The 20,000-nt window shown below is 44.8% G+C and overlaps 1 protein-coding gene across 1 annotated transcript in view; it reads right to left on the bottom strand.

Annotated features, from left to right (window-relative positions):
- Window positions 1–20,000, bottom strand: part of LOC139384605 (ADAMTS-like 3) — a 314,459-nt gene that overhangs the window by 42,188 nt on the left and 252,271 nt on the right. The window contains exons 17-18 of the mRNA XM_071129427.1: window positions 13,647–13,942; window positions 11,599–11,731 (exon numbers count right to left, since the gene is read on the bottom strand). Coding sequence (XP_070985528.1) covers window positions 11,599–11,731; window positions 13,647–13,942 — 429 coding nt within the window. The remainder of the gene's footprint in view (window positions 1–11,598; window positions 11,732–13,646; window positions 13,943–20,000) is intronic.

Genomic DNA, 20,000 nt, shown 5'->3' with positions numbered 1-20,000 from the left:
CACAGAGAGAAACAACAGATGTAGACTAACAGTGAAATGCTTAGTTACGGGCCCTTCCCAACAACACAGAGAGAAACAACAGGTGTAGACTAACAGTGAAATGCTTAGTTACGGGTCCTTCCCAACAACACAGAGAGAAACAACAGGTGTAGACTAACAGTGAAATGCTTAGTTACGGGCCCTTCCCAACAACACAGAGAGAAACAACAGGTGTAGACTAACAGTGAAATGCTTAGTTACGGGCCCTTCCCAACAACACAGAGAGAAACAACAGGTGTAGACTAACAGTGAAATGCTTAGTTACGGGCCCTTCCCAACAACACAGAGAGAAACAACAGGGGGACTGCAGAGGGGGCACGCCCCCATCCACATCGACGGGACCACAGTGGAGAGGGTGAAAAAGCTTCAGATAAGTGACCATCTGAAATGGTCCACCCACACAGACAGTGTGGTGAAGAAGGAGCAGCAGTACTCTTTAACTTTTAGATCAGTGTGTGTAGTTGTGTATTGTTAGATATTACTGCACTGTTGGAACTAGGAACACAAGCATTTCGTTACACCCGGAATAACATATGTGACTAATAAAATTTAATTTGATATGTGATGAGTCAAAAGGGTCAATGAAGATAGTTAAATAGTTAACCAAATAGCTCCCTGGACTAACTATTTATCAGTCTTATGGCTGACGCCTCGATCACACCGACAGCGTTATTGTGCTAAATGGTACGCATTATCACCTCGATATGTGAGCAACAATAGTTCAACGTTCACCTTCTGCTACCATTTCTGTCAAGCCGTCTACGCAGACAGTTTGATGAAATACGTTTGATAAATCCAAGGTATGCAGCACACAGAACGCACTGCAACAACTGCCTCTGCAACACAATGCTGCAAGGAAACGCAGCGTTCCATTGGAAATGAATGTACTTCTGGGGTACCAAAACGCTGTTGGAGAGAGATGGTGACTGTGTCCCCAATGGCACCTATTCCTTATGTAGTGCACTACTCCTGACCAGGGCCCATAGGGTGTCATTTGGAACACAATCACGGTGCCTTCATCCACCGTCTTATGTAAGCGTGAGAAAGCAAAAGAGGAAACACTGTTTATCTAAGAGGTCTATTTTAAGAGCTCCCGGAAAACTGATGAGAATACCGTACCATCTTAGTACCTCAGAGACAACACTCCCAGGGCTTTGTTCTGACTGGGATCACAAGTATTTTTGTGCATCCCAAATGGCACCCTATTCCCTGTATAGTGCACTACATTTAACTAGGGCCCATAGGGCTCTGGTCAAGAGTTGTGCACTATGTAGGGAACAGTGTGCCAGTTGGGATGCAGTCTTTGAGACGTCTGTATTTATAAGATCATAAAAAGCACAGCAGTCTTCTACTCTGCAATAACCATCATCTCCATGAAACAGAAACCTGGATCCAGACGACCACAAGAGAAGATCTACTGCTCGACAAAACCTGCCATGAAAGTAGTTATTCTACTCTAAATGGTACGTTTATTTCTGCTTTAGTTCTGTTTTTATGCATTATGATAAAACACTGCTCTTATTAGTGTCAATAAAACGAGTTGATCTTAATCAAGATCAGCTTTTTCCTGAACGCAGCGAACACTAGCCCTCTGAGCCAGCTGTCCTGCTGCCTTTGGGTTAGTGATTGGAAAAACAATCTGTGATGTGTGTGTGTGTGTGTGTGTGTGTGTGTGTGTGTGTGTGTGTGTGCTTGACTCTCATCAACTTCTCTCTTAATGAGTGCACAGTCTGACTAGCCATTTAGAATCAATCAGAGACTTTTCCTTGAACAATAACCAGGTTCCTGCCTCTTTTGCTCAAACACACACACACACACACACACACACACACACACACACACACACACACACACACACACACACACACACACACACACACACACACACACACACACACACACACACACACACACACACACACACACACACACACACACACACACTCTCTCAGTTTCTCTCTCTTGTTACGACCATTCAATGTTAGTCACAGATATAACCATACACTACCCTGCAGACCATATTTTACAGGTTAGCTAGACTCATATCCTTGAGCATGTGTCCCAAGAGAAATAGACCAAGAAAAATAAATGTACCCGTTATAGCGCCATTGTGTGGTCGATGTCAATTTTCCTGCATATTTCCAGTCCTCACAGTGTTTGGAACATGTGTACCAAGTTCCATTACAATACCAATATCCGTGACTGATTTATAAGCATTTATGTGACAGACCACGCCCACGTGAATGTTAATTTGTCAGTTGCAGCAATGTCGTACTTGACGTACTAACATGGATTATAATGTGCTTACAGACCTTGGTCTATAGATTTCAGACATCACGTTTGGTGAAGATCGAGTCATTCAGTGCCAGAGGAGAAGTGTTTTAAGTGTTTTTCACAAAATTAAAAATGGTGGAAAATCCATCATAATGAATTTGATGGGTTCTTGAGGCAAGTTTGTTCTGTGTGATGAGAGGGAAATATGTATAACATTTCATGACTCTAGGTCAGACAGGATGCGGGGGCTGACCTTTCAAAGTTTGCATTTCCAATCGCTTGTTATAGAGCCACTATGTGGCCAATCCGCATGGATTTGCATGAGAGGGTGTGGCTCTTGGGCCTTTACCATAATAATAACAATATGAAGTGGAACAAATACAAGAGAGTTTCACCAGCTTCACAGCTTGAACCCCAAATAATAAAAGATAAGAATACTAACAGAGTAAACAGCTCAGTAGAACAGAATAAACATGTTAACATCAGTATAATACAGGAAGGGATCATTTATAGTCCAATATTTACATGTGTTTTGGGGAAGGGGGGAAGTGTTTAAATGATGCAGTATAATAAGAGTCTGGTAGCAGCAGTTGTGATGTGTATGTAGCATGAATGTATATATGTGTGTGTGTGTGTGTGTGTGTGTGTGTGTGTATAAGTGAGTGCATGTGTGTTAAGGTGCAGAGAATCAGAGCAGGTGGTCAGTCCAGTTTAAGTGTTCAGCAGTCCGATAGCTTGTAGAAACTGTCTCTGAGCCTGTTGTTATCAGACCTCATGATCCGATACTGTCTGCCCGACGGGAAGGGAGAGAACAGCTTGTGGCTGGGATGTGTGGAGTCCTTGATGATGCTGTGTGCCTTCCTCGCACTGATTCAAGTAGATTTCGTGGAATGTGTGGGAGTACGGTCCCTGTGATTTACTGGGCCTTGCAGTCATGGCCGGAGCAATTTCCATACCAGGCCATGATGCAACCAGTGATGATTCAACCAGTCAGGATGCTCTCGATGGTGCAGTGGTAGTATTTGGAGAGGACCCGGGACGGGATGCAAATTTCTTCAGCCGCTTTAGGAAGTAGAGACGCTGTTGCGCCCTCTTGACAAGAGTGGTGGTGTTGTTAGTCCATGGCATGGCTGGTACCCACTCTCTTACCAACCTCTCCATGCCCACTGTCCTAGTGCCACAGACTTGGGGTGTATCTCAATAGTGGGATTGAAGGGAAGGAGATGAAGGAAGGGGAGCCGCTTTAGACTATTGAGATACAAATGCTACTCCTGGCTGGTATGGGCTGTCACCCAAATCCCTGCCCACCTCCATGCCCACTGTCTGTGTGGTATCATAGGGCTGTCTGTGTGGCATCAAAGAGCTGTCTGTGTGGCATCAAAGAGCTGTCTGTGTGGCATCATAGGGCTGTCTGGGTGGCATCATAGGGCTCTCTGGGTGGCATCATAGGGTTGTCTGTGTGGCATCATAGGGCTGTCTGTGTTGTATGATAGGGCTGTCTGTGTGGCATCATAGGGCTGTCTGTGTGGCATCATAGAAGCTGTCTCTGTGGCATCATAGGTCTTTCTTTGTGGCATCATAGGGCTGTCTGTGTGGGATCATAGGGCTGTCTGGGTGACATCATAGGGATGTCTAAATGGCATCATAGGGCTGTCTGTGTGGTATCATAGGGCTGTCTGTTTGGCATCATAGGGCTGTCTGTGTTGTATGATAGGGCTGCCTGTGTGGCATCATAGGGCTGTCTGTGTTGTATGATAGGGCTGTCTGGGTGGCATCATAGGGCTGTCTGTGTGGCATCATAGGGCTGTCTGTGTGGTATCATAGGGCTGTCTGTGTGGCATCATAGCGCTGTCTGTGTGGCATCATAGGGCTGTCTGGGTGGCATCATAGGGCTGTCTGTGTTGTATGATAGGGCTATCTGTGTTGTATGATAGGGCTATCTGTGTGGCATCATAGGGCTGTCTGTGTTGTATGATAGGGCTATCTGTGTGGCATCATAGGGCTGTCTGTGTGGCATCATAGGGTTGTCTGGGTGGCATCATAGGGTTGTCTGTGTGGCATCATAGGGTTGTCTGTGTGGCATCATAGGGCTGTCTGAATGAACATGTCTTGCATGAGCTCAACTCTGGGGCCAGAGAGTCTACTGTGTTTCTGCAGTTGGAGAAACAACTTTACTCAGGTTACTGCTGAAGCCATTAGTAGTTGTTATGTCAGACCACAAACTCCAATTGTATTATTATTCAAGCCTCTCCACGATGCAGTAATCATCTAGATGTTTATTCTAAGTTTGATTCCACCATAGAAAACAGAAATGTATTTGCAATGTTTATCCTAACTTTAATTACAAAGATGAACCTCATTTCCAAGTTATTCTAATGTTAAATGAATTTTTTGTTTGTTTTTAGAAGCTGGGCTTCGCTCAAAAGTTATGTCTTCGTCCCAAATGGCTCTCTAATCTCTATTTAGTGCATTTTGGGCCCTGGTCAAAAGTAGTGCACTATATAGGGAATAGGGTACAATTTGGGACTAAGCCTATGTCTCTGAAGGAATGCATGGCTGACACTTAAATTATTTCATAACAAGTTTTAAAAAAACACTAGCTGAGACCTTGCCAGTGATATTGGAACCACCTGCGTTCTGTGTATGTTAAAAACGACACAGTTCCATGGATTGTGACGGCAATTTGGGGCTTGGTTGGCTGATCCTTATCTTTAGGTCTGGCTCTGGGCACTGCGTGTGTCGGCCTGTCTGGGTCTGGGTACTGTGTGTGTCGGCCTGTCTTTCTCTGGGTACTGTGTGTGTCGGCCTGTCTGGGTCTGTGTGTGTTGGCCTGTCTTTCTCTGGGTACTGTGTGTGTCGGCCTGTCTGGGTCTGGGTGTGTTGGCCTGTCTTTCTCTGGGTACTGTGTGTGTCGGCCTGCCTTTCTCTGGGTACTGCGTGTGTCGGCCTGTCTTTCTCTGGGTACTGCGTGTGTCGGCCTGTCCTTCTCTGGGTACTGTGTGTGTCTGCCTGTATCTGTCTCTGGGTACTGTGTGTGTCAGCCTGTCTGGGTCTGGGTACTGTGTGTCTGCCTGTATCTGTCTCTGGGTACTGTGTGTGTCGGCCTGTCTGGGTCTGGGTGTGTTGGCCTGTCTGTCTCTGGGTACTGTGTGTGTCTGCCTGTATCTGTCTCTGAGTACTGTGTGTGTCTGCCTGTATCTGTCTCTGGGTACTGTGTGTGTCTGCCTGTATCTGTCTCTGGGTACTGTGTGTGTCAGCCTGTATCTGTCTCTGGGTACTGTGTGTGTCTGCCTGTATCTGTCTCTGGGTACTGTGTGTGTTTGCCTGTATCTGTCTCTGGGTACTGTGTGTGTCAGCCTGTATCTGTCTCTGGGTACTGTGTGTGTCTGCCTGTATCTGTCTCTGGGTACTGTGTGTGTCTGCCTGTATCTGTCTCTGGGTACTGTGTGTGTCTGCCTGTATCTGTCTCTGGGTACTGTGTGTGTCTGCCTGTATCTGTCTCTGGGTACTGTGTGTGTCTGCCTGTATCTGTCTCTGGGTACTGTGTGTGCCAGCCTGTATCTGTCTCTGGGTACTGTGTGTGTCTGCCTGTATCTGTCTCTGGGTACTGTGTGTGTCTGCCTGTATCTGTCTCTGGGTACTGTGTGTGTCTGCCTGTATCTGTCTCTGGGTACTGTGTGTGCCAGCCTGTCTGGGTCTGGGTACTGTGTGTCTGCCTGTATCTGTCTCTGGATACTGTGTGTGTCTGCCTGTATCTGTCTCTGGGTACTGTGTGTGTCTGCCTGTCTTTCTCTGGGTACTGCGTGTGTCGGCCTGTCCTTCTCTGGGTACTGTGTGTGTCTGCCTGTATCTGTCTCTGGGTACTGTGTGTGTCAGCCTGTCTGGGTCTGGGTACTGTGTGTCTGCCTGTATCTGTCTCTGGGTACTGTGTGTGTCTGCCTGTATCCGTCTCTGGGTACTGTGTGTGTCTGCCTGTATCCGTCTCTGGGTACTGTATGTGTCAGCCTGTATCCGTCTCTGGGTATTGTGTGTGTCTGCCTGTATCTGTCTCTGGGTACTGTGTGTGTCTACCTGTATCTGTCTCTGGGTACTGTGTGTGTCAGCCTGTATCTGTCTCTGGGTACTGTGTGTCTGCCTGTATCTGTCTCTGGGTACTGTGTGTGTCTGCCTGTATCTGTCTCTGGGTACTGTGTGTGTCTGCCTGTATCTGTCTCTGAGTACTGTGTGTGTCTGCCTGTATCTGTCTCTGGGTACTGTGTGTGTCTGCCTGTATCTGTCTCTGGGTACTGTGTGTGTCTACCTGTATCTGTCTCTGGGTACTGTGTGTGTCAGCCTGTATCTGTCTCTGGGTACTGTGTGTGTCTGCCTGTATCTGTCTCTGGGTACTGTGTGTGTCTGCCTGTATCTGTCTCTGAGTACTGTGTGTGTCTGCCTGTATCTGTCTCTGGGTACTGTGTGTGTCTGCCTGTATCTGTCTCTGGGTACTGTGTGTGTCTGCCTGTATCTGTCTCTGGGTACTGTGTGTGTTTGCCTGTATCTGTCTCTGGGTACTGTGTGTGTCAGCCTGTATCTGTCTCTGGGTACTGTGTGTGTCTGCCTGTATCTGTCTCTGGGTACTGTGTGTGTCTGCCTGTATCTGTCTCTGGGTACTGTGTGTGTCTGCCTGTATCTGTCTCTGGGTACTGTGTGTGTCTGCCTGTATCTGTCTCTGGGTACTGTGTGTGTCTGCCTGTATCTGTCTCTGGGTACTGTGTGTGCCAGCCTGTATCTGTCTCTGGGTACTGTGTGTGTCTGCCTGTATCTGTCTCTGGGTACTGTGTGTGTCTGCCTGTATCTGTCTCTGGGTACTGTGTGTGTCTGCCTGTATCTGTCTCTGGGTACTGTGTGTGCCAGCCTGTCTGGGTCTGGGTACTGTGTGTCTGCCTGTATCTGTCTCTGGATACTGTGTGTGTCTGCCTGTATCTGTCTCTGGGTACTGTGTGTGTCTGCCTGTATCTGTCTCTGGGTACTGTGTGTGTCTGCCTGTATCTGTCTCTGGGTACTGTGTGTGTCTGCCTGTATCTGTCTCTGGGTACTGTGTGTGTCTGCCTGTATCTGTCTCTGGGTACTGTGTGTGTCTGCCTGTATCTGTCTCTGGGTACTGTGTGTGTCTGCCTGTATCTGTCTCTGTATCTGTCTCTGGGTACTGTGTGTGTCAGCCTGTATCTGTCTATGGGTACTGTGTGTGTCTGCCTGTATCTGTCTCTGGGTACTGTGTGTGTCTGCCTGTATCTGTCTCTGGGTACTGTGTGTGTCTGCCTGTATCTGTCTCTGGGTACTGTGTGTGTCTGCCTGTATCTGTCTTTGTCTGATGCTCTGAGAACCTGTCCTCTCTCAAATGACATTCACCTCTGCCAGAACACCTACATTCCCTCTCCAATTCATTTTGGTTTGTGTCCCAAATGACACCCTGTTCCCTATAGAGTGCACTTATTTTGACCAGCAAGTAGTGCACTACATAGGGAATAGGGTGCTATTTACGACACACTTTAGTGTGCAGCAGGCCTTGTCAGAAGGGAAACAAACAACCAGATGCTTAATAAGACAGTGAAGGAAAGGTTTCAGTTAGAGGGACACGGAGAGGAGAAAACAGTTAGGCTGTGCTTCCACCGTGTTTACCTCGGCTTCACATTTACTACAACAGGATGTTGTTACAGGAACAGAAACATCCGATTGGTCGCTAACAAACATCCTAGGTGACAGAGGATGTTTGCCTTCACTGGACAATGAGGAACGGTGGGAGGAGTATGTTAATGGGTTTACGGGTAAGAGAAGCACACACGAACTAATGCATGCATGCACGCACGCCGGCACGCACACACACACGGCCGTAACACATCTGGTCAAGAGGAACACCTATGTGAGAATGCTGTTCATTGACTAAGTTCAGCATTCAACACTATTGTTCCCTCCAAGCTTGACACCAAGCTCAAAGCCCTGGGTCTGAACACCACCCTCTGCAACTAGATCCTGGACTTCATGACAAGCAGACCACAGGCTGTGAGGATTGGCAACAACATCTCCTCCACACTTACTCTTAACACAGGGGCCCCCCAGGGGTGTGTCCTCACTCCTCTGCTGTACTCCCTGTTCACCCATGACTGTGTGGCGACACCCACTCCATCATCAAGTTTGCTGACCACACCACGGTTGTAGACCTGAGTCAGCCTATAGGGATGTGAGTGAACTGGCAGGACAACAAGCTCTCCCTCACTATCAGCAGAACAAAGGAGTTTATTGTCAACTTCAGGATGCAGATGAGGGAACACGCCCCGATCCACATCAACGGCACTGCAGTAGAGAGAGTCAGCAGTTTTAGGTCCCTCCATGTCCACCTCACCAAAGACTTGACATGGACCAACAACACCACTGCTCTTGTCAAGAGGGCACAACAGGATCTTTACTTCTTAAGGCCGATGAAGAAATTCAGCGTGCCACCCCGGATCCTCTCCAAATACTACCGCTGCACCACCGAGAGCATCCTGACCGGTTACCTCACAGCCTGGTATGGGAATGGCTCTGTCTACGACTGCAAGGCCCTCCAGCGGGGGGTAAAGATGGCCCAGTACATCACTGGGGTGTGTTCCCACCCATCCAGGACATCTACTTGAAATGGTGCCTGAGGAAGACAGTTTCTATCTACAGGTATGGTGAACACTTGAACTGGACTGACCACTTTTTGCACCTTTGCACTTACATCATGTCATGCTCTGGGATTCAATCTTGCAACCTTACAGTTAACTAGTCCAATGCTCTAACCACCTGCCTTACATTGCACTCCACGAGGAGCCTGCCTGTTACGCGAATGCAGTAGAAGCCAAGGTAAGTTGCTAGCTAGCATTAACCTTATCTTATAAAAATTGCTGCTAACAGACTTGTATTTACTAATGCTAATACTGCACAATTTAAACACTTGCCCCCCAATCCCCCCCTTCCCCAATACATGTGTAAATATTGTACTAGAATATGTGCCTTCCTGTATTATACTTATGCTAAAATGCTTATTTCTATTCCACTGAGCCATTTACTTTATGTTTGTAGTCTTATATTTTATTATTGGTTATTGTTGTTGCATTGTCGAGAAGCAACCTGAAAGTTAGCATTTCATTGTGTATCCTGTTCATACAACTAATAAAACTTAAAACTTGAAAAACACACACGCACACACAAACAGGGGTATGCTAATGAGCGTGTATCTTTGCATGACAACAGAAGATGGTTCCTGGCAGTATCGATAATTAGTCAAACATAGAATGTTAATGAGTTGCTGTGATTAGAGGTTGACCGATTAATCAGAATGGCCGATTAATTAGGCCCGATTAATCAGAATGGCCGATTAATTAGGCCCGATTAATCAGAATGGCCGATTAATTAGGCCCGATTAATTAGGGCCGATTTCAAGTTTTCATAATAATCGGAAATCTGTATTTTTCCATGCTGATTTTGCGTTTTTTTATTTTTTATTTAATCTTTATTTAATCTTTATGTAACTAGGAAAGACAGTTAAGAACACATTCTTATTTTCAATGACGGCCTAGAAACAGTGGGTTAACTGCCTTGTTCAGGGGCAGAACGACAGATTTTTACCTTGTCAGCTCTGGGATTCAATCTTGCAACCTTACGGTTAACTAGTCCAATGCTCTAACCACCTGCCTTACATTGCACTCCACGAGGAGCCTGCCTGTTACGCGAATGCAGTAGAAGCCAAGGTAAGTTGCTAGCTAGCATTAACCTTATCTTATAAAAAACAATCAATCAATCAATCATAATCACTAGTTAACTACACATGGTTGATGATATTACTAGTTTATCTAGCGTGTCCTGCGTTGCATATAATCGATGCAACGCTGGGGGATGATTTAACAAAAGCACATTTGCAAAAAAAGCACAATCGTTGCACGACTGTACCTAACCATAAACATCAATGCCTTTCTTAAAATCAATACAATGAAGTATATATTTTTTAAACCTGCATATTTAGCTAAAAGAAATCCAGGTTAGCAGGCAATATTAACCAGGTGGAATTGTGTCATTTCTCTTGCGTTCATTACACGGAGAGTCAAGGTATATGCAACAGTTTGGGCAGCCTGGATCATTGCGAACTAATTTGCCAGAAATGTACGTAATTATGACATAACATTGAAGGTTGTACAATGTAACAGCAATATTTAGACTTAGGGATGCCACCCGTTAGATAAAATACCGAACAGTTCCGTATTTCACTGAAATAATAAACTTTTTGTTTTCTAAATGATAGTTTCCGGATTTGACCATATTAATGAACAAAGGCTCGTATTTCTGTGTGTTATTATGTTATAATTAAGTCTATTATTTGATAGAGCAGTCTGACGATGGCAGGCACCAGCAGGCTCGTAAGCATTCATTCAAACAGCACTTTCGTGTGTTTTGCCAGCAGCTCTTCACAAGCACAGCGCTGTTTATGACTTCAAGCCTATCAGCCTAATGGCTGGTGTAACCGATGTGAAATGACTAGCTAGTTAGCGGGGTGCACGCGAATAGCGTTTCAAACGTCACTCGCTCCGAGACTTGGAGTAGTTATTCCCCTTGCTCTGCAAGGGCCGCGGCATTTGTGGAGTGATGGGTAACGCTGCTTCGAGTGTGGCTGTTGTCGATGTGTTCCTGGTTTGAGCCCAGGTAGGGGCGAGGAGAGGGACGGAAGCTATACTGTTACACTGGCAATACTAAAGGGCCTATAAGAACATCCAATAGTCAAAGGTATATGAAATACAAATGATATAGAGAGAAATAGTCCTATAAAAACTATATTAACTACAACCTAAAACCTCTTACCTTGGAATATTGAAGGTCTCATGTTAAAAGGAACCACCAGCTTTCATATGTTCTCTTGTTCTGAGCAAGGAACTCAAACGTTAGCTTTTTTACATGGCACATATTGCACTTTTACTTCTCCAACACTTTGTTTTTGCATTATTTAAACCAAATTGAACATGTTTCATTATTTATTTGAGGCTAAATTTATTTGTATTGATGTATTATATTAAGTTAAAAATAAATGTTCATTCAGTATTGTTGTAATTGTCATTATTACAAATAAAAAAATAAAAAAATCGGCCAATTAATAGGTATCGGCTTTTTTTTGGCCCTCCAATAATCGGTATCGGTGTTGAAAAATCATAATCGGTCAACCTCTAGTTGTGATTGGCCTGAACTTCAACCCAGCCAGCCAGTCAGCAGAGGATTGCCTAATGTGTGTTAGATTCTCACCTTGGGGGACACGGCTCGGGGTTGCAGATGCGGCCCATGACTGGAGGGCGGCTAGAGGGGTCACAGAGAGAATCGTCAACCTCCTCTCCTCCTCTCTCCCGGCTCACACACCTGACCACTGCTGTCTGTCTCCCTGGGCGAGAGGGGGAACAGAGTTAGAGAGAGAGAGGAGGAGGGGGGGCAGGCTGAGAGAGAGAGAGGGTGGGTGGTTTAGGTGGAGAATGAAAAGGTGACCAAAAACAGAGAACAACAGAGAGGGGAGCTGAGAGAGGGCGAGTTGAGAGCGGGAGAGCTGAGAGAGGGCGAGCTGAGAGGGAGAGCTGAGAGAGGGCGAGCTGAGAGAGGGAGAGCTGAGAGAGGGCGAGCTGAGAGAGCGAGAGCTGAGAGAGCGAGAGCTGAGAGAGGGAGAGCTCAGAGAGGGAGAGCTCAGAGAGGGAGAGCTCAGAGAGGGAGAGCTCAGAGAGGGAGAGCTGAGAGAGAGAGAGAGCTGAGAGAGGGAGAGCTGAGAGAGAGAGGGAGAGTTGAGAGAGGGAGAGCTGAGAGAGGGAGAGCTGAGAGAGCTGAAAGAGGGCGAGCTGAGAGAGGGAGAGCTGAGAGAGGGAGAGTTGAGAGAGGGAGAGCTGAGAGAGGGAAAGCTGAGAGAGGGAGAGCTGAGAGTGAGATAGTAGGGTTAGAGAAACAAAGAGGTCACACATGGACACTAAGATAGAAACAAAGCATCTACTGCAGCGGTTTGACTACTTGTTCTTCTTCTAAATGAGTAACATTTTTGTTTTGGGGGAAACTAACTCAATATACTTTAAAATGACTGAAACCAAATCCAAACTGTGTAGAAATGATAATGGACCTATATTCATACAGTTTCTTGACTGTTTGGCTCACTAATAATCATTAGACAGTCAGGGAGCGCTGAAAATTCCCTGATGGATAGAGGACTATGTTTTGCAAAATTGTATGGCAAGGAAATATAAGCAATTTTCACTATGGCCTTCTGAACTCCATTAAAGAACAAATGTGGTCCCCAGGGGGAAATGAGTTCGACACCCCTGACCTCCTGTTTATGACTATGAGAATCCCATCCTGTATAAAATAAATATGAAACTTTAATAAGAAAGCCATCTCACAGGGTAATAGTGAAGGAGTTATTTGAGTAATTACCAGATTTATCATGTAGACAAGGATGTTGCATGTTTGGGATAATGCTAGAGTACAACCCTTTTTAGTAGTGTTTGGAATTTAGGATTATACCTAGGGTAATGTTTAGGATAATGTTTGTTTAATTGTTTGGGAATATGTCTCGTATGACCTTTTGGGATAATGTGGCAGTATTATTTCAGATAATGTTTGGGAAAATGTTTGGGAATATGTTTCGTATGACCTTTTGGGATAATGTGGCAGTATTATTTCAGATAATGTTTGGGAAAATGTTTGGGAATATGTTTTGTATGACCTTTTGGGATAATGTGGCAGTATTATTTCAGATAATGTTTGGGAAAATGTTTGGGAATATGTTTTGTATGACCTTTTGGGATAATGTGGCAGTATTATTTCAGATAATGTTTGGGAAAATGTTTGGGAATATGTTTTGTATGACCTTTTGGGATAATGTGGCAGTATTATTTCAGATAATGTTTGGGAAAATGTTTGGGAATATGTTTGGGAATATGTTTCGTATGACCTTTTGGGATAATGTGGCAGTATTATTTCAGATAATGTTTGGGAAAATGTTTGGGAATATGTTTGGGAATATGTTTCGTATGACCTTTTGGGATAATGTGGCAGTATATTTCAGATAATGTTTGGGAAAATGTTTGGGAATATGTTTTGTATGACCTTTTGGGATAATGTGGCAGTATTATTTCAGATAATGTTTGGGAAAATGTTTGGGAATATGTTTGGGAATATGTTTCGTATGACCTTTTGGGATAATGTGGCAGTATTATTTCAGATAATGTTTGGGAAAATATGTTTGGTATGATGGTTGGGATAACAATGTTACAATGTTAGGTACAACGTTTAGGTTTCGTTGAAGCACCGGTGCAGCTCACCTGTAGCACAGGAGGCAGAGCAGCCACTAAAGCCCCTGTAGTCCCAGTGGTGGGGCTCCTCACCCTGGGTGTGAGGGCCTTGAGGATCCTGGAGGTCAGGAGAGAAGCCTGGGCCTAGAGTACAGGCTCCCCCATCGCAGGGCCTCTCCAGCTGGGGCCGCTCTTCACCGCACTCCTCCTCGGGCAGGTCCACCTCCGTCTGGGTGAAGGAGAGGAGGACACGACACTTCAGCTCCCGTGTCTGTTTGCCGAGCCCACAGGTGACGCTGCAGGGAGACCACGACCCTGGGATTAACCTGGAGAGTACACACAGAGAGGAAGACTCAGCGAATGGAGTTAGGTAACACTGAGATGAACACGGATGAAATTGTATATGTCAGTTTTTGACCGTCAAAAGTAAAATGCAACTCTACTTTTTTCATAAGAATTAAGTCGTTTCATACAACAAATAAAAAAACTGACATTTGTATGTTTTTTTTCCAAAATAACCTTCAAAGAACCTCCTGTATACAGTGCCTTTGGAAAGTATTCAGACCCCTTGACTTATTACACATTTTGATAGGTTACAGACATATTCTAAAATGTATTAAATCGTTATCTTCCCTCATCAATCTACACATAATACCCTATAATGACCAAGCAAAAACAAGTTTGTAGAAATTGTTGATAATTTATAAAAATAAAAACAGAAATATCACATTTAAATAACTATTCAGACCCTTTACTCAGTACTTTGTTGAAAATCCTTAGACAGCAATTAAAGCCTCACATCTTCTTGGGTGACGCTACAAGCTTGGCACACCTGGATTTGGGGAGTTTCCCATTCTTCTCTGCAGATCCTCTCAGCCTCTGTCAGGCAGGATGGGGGGGGGGGGGGGGGGGCGTTGCTGCACAACTATTTTCAGGTCTCTCCAGAGATCTTCGATTGGGTTCGGGCTCTGGCTGGGCCACTCAAGGACATTCCTGAGACATGTCCCGAAGCAACTCCTGCGTTGTCTTGGCTGTGTGCTGAGGGTCGTTGTCCTGTTGGAAGGCGAACGTTCACCTTATTCTGAGGTCCTGAGCGCTCTGGAGCAGGTGTTCATCAAGGATCTCTCTGTACTTGGCTCTGTTAATCTTTGCCTCAAGCCTGACTAGTCTCCCAGTCCCTGCCGCTGAAAAACACCCACACAGCATGATGCTGACACCACCATGCTTCCTCCATACATGACGCTTGGCATTCAGGCCAAAGATAATCTTGGTTTCATCAGACCAGAGAATCTTGTTTCTCATGGTCTGAGAGTTTTTAGTTGCCTTTAGGCAAACTCCAAGTGGGTTGTCATGTGCCTTTTACTGAGGAGTGGCTTCCGTCGGGCCACTCTACCATAAAGGCCTGATTGGTGGAGTGCTGCAGAGATGGTTGTCCTTCTGGAAGGTTCTCCCATCTTCACAGAGTAACTCTAGAGCTCTGTCAGTGTGACCATCGGGTTCTTGGTCAGCTCCCTGACCAAGGCCCTTCTCCCCGATTGCTCAGTTTGGCCGGGAGGCCAGCTGTAGGAAGAATGATGGAGGCCACTGTGTTCTTGGGGACCTTCAATGCTGCAGAAATGTTTTGGTACCCTTCCCCAGATCTGTGCCTCGACACAATCCTGTCTCAGAGCTCTACGGAAACTTCCTTCGACCTCATAGCTTGGTTTTTGCACTGACATGCACTGTCCACTGTGGGACCTTATATAGACAGGTGAGTGCCTTTCAAATCATGTCCAATTCATTTAATTTACCACAGGTGGACTCCAATCAAGTTGTAGAAACATCTCAAGGATGATCAATGAAAACAGGATGCAGCTGAGAAACATTTTGAGTCTTATAGCAAAGGGTCTGAATAATTATGTAAATAAGATATTTCTGTTTTTTAAAATTTGTAATACATGTACAAACATTTCTAAATACCTGTTTTCACTTTGTGGTTATGGGGTATTGTGTGTAGATTGCTGAGGATTTTTTGATGTAATCCATTTTTGAATGAGGCTGTAACGTAACAACATGCAGAAAAATGAAAGGGGTCTGAATACTTTCTGAAGGCACCGTATAACTAGAACCCTCTATGAAGGGTTCTACCAATAACCATCTTATAATCTAAAGGTTCTTCCTAGAACCATCTGTGAAGGGTTCTAAATCAAATCAAATCAAATGTATTTATATAGCCCTTCGTACATCAGCTGATATCTCAAAGTGCTGTACAGAAACCCAGCCTAAAACCCCAAACAGCAAGCAATGAAGGTGTAGAAGTTCTCTACCGAGAACCTTTTTATCTTTGGGGGGGTTCTTCCTATAACCCTCCATGAACAGTTGCACTAACCTTATTAGACTTTAACATGTAATTCGTTTTGACAATACATTGCATGTATCATAAGGCCTTTATGTGAGGGCCTAGTTATACCCTAACACAGCGGTGTTAGGAACATCCTGGTTTACAGGCCACATCAGGCCTGCAAGTCACATTAAACTGGCATTATATTAGAATCCAGCCAGAGTTAGGAGATCCTGCAACCTGCATTCAGAATGAATGCCAGGGTTGGGAAGATTGAATACTGAGACTAACTCAATCATCTAAACAGGAACAACCATCTCAGTAACGGGTGCAATAAATCACATTACAAACATATTGGATTTGTTTAGAAAACTGTATGTTATTTATTTCTGTGTAGCATAAAATGTATCAACCAAGCAATGCACATGCAAAAACATAGATATTACAGTAAAACAAACAATTCCGAAAATCTCGCTGCAATAGAGCATGCTGGGAAATAGTATATATGGTTCTATGAAGAACACTTCTTGCCTCCCAAAGAATCATCAAAGAACCCTTTGCCTTACAAAGAACCATTGTCTTCCAAAAAGGGTTATTTTGATCAAACCAGTTCTTGGTAGAACCCTATCCCTCCGGAAAAAAAACTTTTGGAACTATTTTTTCTAAGACTTGTAGGAAAATCATGCCATGCCATGCATTCCAAATGCAGACTAACACTGAATGACAGACACTTTCTGGCTCAGCCAACCTAACACAGACCGTCCTAAGCTGTACTCTGACATACATTTTGGATAGATAGTATATTTCAGTGAAAGAACAATCTTTTACATTTGTAGTGTGTTGTATACTCTATACTCAGCGGGGAGGGAGGTAGAGAGGTGGGAAAAGAGAAGGAGAGACAGAAAGAGAAAGAAAGAGAGCGAGAATGAAGAATGAAAAAAATAACATTTATTCCTAAACAAAATACATGTTTGAAGTGACAGAAATCAGATCGTGACAATATTCATGTCTTGTATTTTTCTGCTGCTTAGAAAGGTAATGTCATTCCAGTGGGTTTGTGAAAGTAGTTACATTTGTCCAATCGTCCCCCAAAGCCAGATGAGAAAGTCAACACACACACACCCTGGTCCCGCTGTCTAAACATTCTTCTAGCGCTTGGGATTCCGTTTTATGGGACCTGCTATTCCCTCACAGCCGTAGTGTGTCATGTTTGGACCTGTGTGTTGTATGTGTGTGTGTGTGTGTGTGTGTGTGTGTGTGTGTGTGTGTGTGTGTGTGTGTGTGTGTGTATGTCTGTCATGTTTAGACTGTGTCATTAAGAAAGATCATGATGATGTCAGAATGTAAATGAAAATGGAGAAAACAGACTCTTCTATGTACGGGGTGAATGACTGATGTAAAGTGCTTTACTTCCAAAGACGTCGGGAACTAATGAGGGTGAATGAGGTGGTGGGGAAGCTGTGTGTGTGTGTGTGTGTGTGTGTGTGTGTGTGTGTGTGTGTGTGTATATGTGTTAATGTGTATCTCTGCATGTGTGTGTGTGTGTGCATGTCAAATCATATCAAATTTTATTTGTCACATACACATGGTTAGCAGATGTTAATGCGAGTGTAGCGAAATGCTTGTGCTTCTAGTTCCAACAATGCAGTAATAACCAACCAGTATCTTAACCTAACAATTCCAAAACTACTACCTTATACACACAAGTGTAAAGGGATAAAGAATATGTACATAAAGATATATGAATGAGTGATGGTACAGAACGGCATAGGCAAGATGCAGTAGATGGTATAGAGTACAGTATATACATATGAGATGAGTAATGTAGGGTATGTAAACATATAAGAGTGCCATTGTTTAAAGTGGCTAGTGATACATGTATTACATAAAGATGGCAAGATACAGTAGATGGTATAGAGTACAGTATATACATATGAGATGAGTAATGTAGGCTATGTAAACATTATATTAAGTGGCATTGTTTAAAGTGGCTAGGGATACATTTTTTACATCAATTCCGTTATTAAAGTGGCTAGAGTTGAGTCAGTATGTTGGCAGCAGCCACTCAATGTTAGTGATGGCTGTTTAACAGTCTGATGGCCTTGAGATAGAAGCTGTTTGTGTGTGTGTCTCTCAGTCTCTCAGTCCCTGCTTTGATGCACCTAGTTTTCCCCTGGTGATGCGTTGTGCAGACCTCACCACCCTCTGGAGAGGCTTACGGTTGTGTGTCTCGAGCTTGCCGTACCAGGCGGTGATATAGCCCGACAGGATGCTCTCAATTGTGCATCTGTAAAAGTTTGTGAGTGCTTTTGGTGACAAGCCAAATTTCTTCAGCCTCCTGAGGTTGAAGAGGCGCTGCTGCGCCTTCTTCACAACGCTGTCTGTGTGGGTGGACCAATCCAGTTTGTCCGTGATGTGTACGCCGAGGAACTTAAAACTTACTACCCTCTCCACTACTGTCCCGTCGATGTAGATAGGTGGGTGCTCCCTCTGCTGTTTCCTGAAGTCCACAATCATCTCCTTTGTTTTGTTGACGTTGAGTGAGAGGTTATTTTCCTGACACCACACTCCGAGGGCCCTCACCTCGTCCCTGTAGGCCGTCTCGTTGTTGTTGGTAATCAAGTCTACCACTGTAGTGTCGTCCGCAAACTTGATGATTGAGTTGGAGGCGTGCGTGGCCACGCAGTCGTGGGTGAACAAGGAGTACAGGAGACGGCTGAGAACGCACCCTTGTGGGGCCCCAGTGTTGAAGATCAGCGGGGTGGAGATGTTGTTACCTACCCTTACCACCTGGGGGTGGCCCGTCAGGAAGTCCAGTACCCAGTTGCACAGGGTGGGGTCGAGACCCAGGGTCTCGAGCTTAATGACGAGTTTGGAGGGTACTATGGCGTTAAATGCTGAGCTGTAGTCAATGAACAGCATTCTCACTTATGTATTCCTCTTGTCACCTTGTCCAGATGAGTTAGGGCAGTGTGCAGTGTGGCTGCGATTGCGTCGTCTGTGGACCTATTGGGGCATGTGTATTGGTGTGTGTGTGTGTGTGTGTGTGTGTCTGCAAGGGGTGTGGGAGATGTATGTGAGTGTGTGTGTGTAAGAGAGTGTGTGTGGGTGTGTGAGCCTCTAGACCTGACAGATCCCAGGGTGTGTGTGTCAGTACTAACAGGACCACAGCAGCAGGCCATAATCACATGCTCATCACCAACAGAGGAAGGAGAGGAAACCCACCAGGACATTAGCTCAGACCTGTGGATAAGCTCTGGCGGTATGTGTGTATATGTGTGAGTTATCAGGCCCGTGATAAGGGCTTGTGTTGGAGACATCCGGACCGCCATGCTCAGTGACTCAGCCTCTACACACGCACGCATGCACACACACACCACCGGAACCCTGGAGTGTTCTCCTATATATAGCAACATGAGGAACTGTGCGGAAAAGGAACGTCTAAAAGGGAAGTCTGTCTCTGATAGGGGTTAGGCACTACAGCAGTAATACGAGACAAGTTATCAAAGGAAACAAGTCAATCTGGCAACCCTTTGCTCAGACTATACTGAGGGTTGCCAGATCTGCTGTGTTCCTGATAAGTTGTTCAACTACTGCTGGGTCTCTCTCTCTCCTGTGAACTCTTAACCTTTTACTGCAGTGGGCTAAATCAGGGTCACACAGAGTGTTTCTTGGTAGTCTTATACAATTCTACTTTGAAACAAAAGTATACACCACACACACATGGTTATGGGATCAAAAAAAAGAAGACACCTGTACCATGTCAGATATAGATTTGAAATGTATTAAATGTTGAGTTTGCATCCCAATATTACACTTTATACACATCACAGACGACTGAAATATAACAAAACTGTTTGAAATAGAAACACCGGATTTTATGTGTTTAAAAAAAATTATGTTTAATAATTATGAAATGACAAATACCGTTCCACCCATGAGGCCACTAGAGGGTGCTTTAGTAATTTGACTGCAGGAAAGGGCCACACACATTTACTCCACATACTGTTTAATGAACGATGCCTTTGATAGACCCCAGCCGACCGCGGCGGAGGAGGTGTGCA

This window comes from Oncorhynchus clarkii, chromosome 26, assembly GCF_045791955.1.
Source record: "Oncorhynchus clarkii lewisi isolate Uvic-CL-2024 chromosome 26, UVic_Ocla_1.0, whole genome shotgun sequence".
Taxonomy (NCBI): domain Eukaryota; kingdom Metazoa; phylum Chordata; class Actinopteri; order Salmoniformes; family Salmonidae; genus Oncorhynchus; species Oncorhynchus clarkii.
The sequence above is the reverse complement of the archived record's forward strand: the minus strand, read 5'-3'. Positions and strand labels throughout refer to the sequence as shown.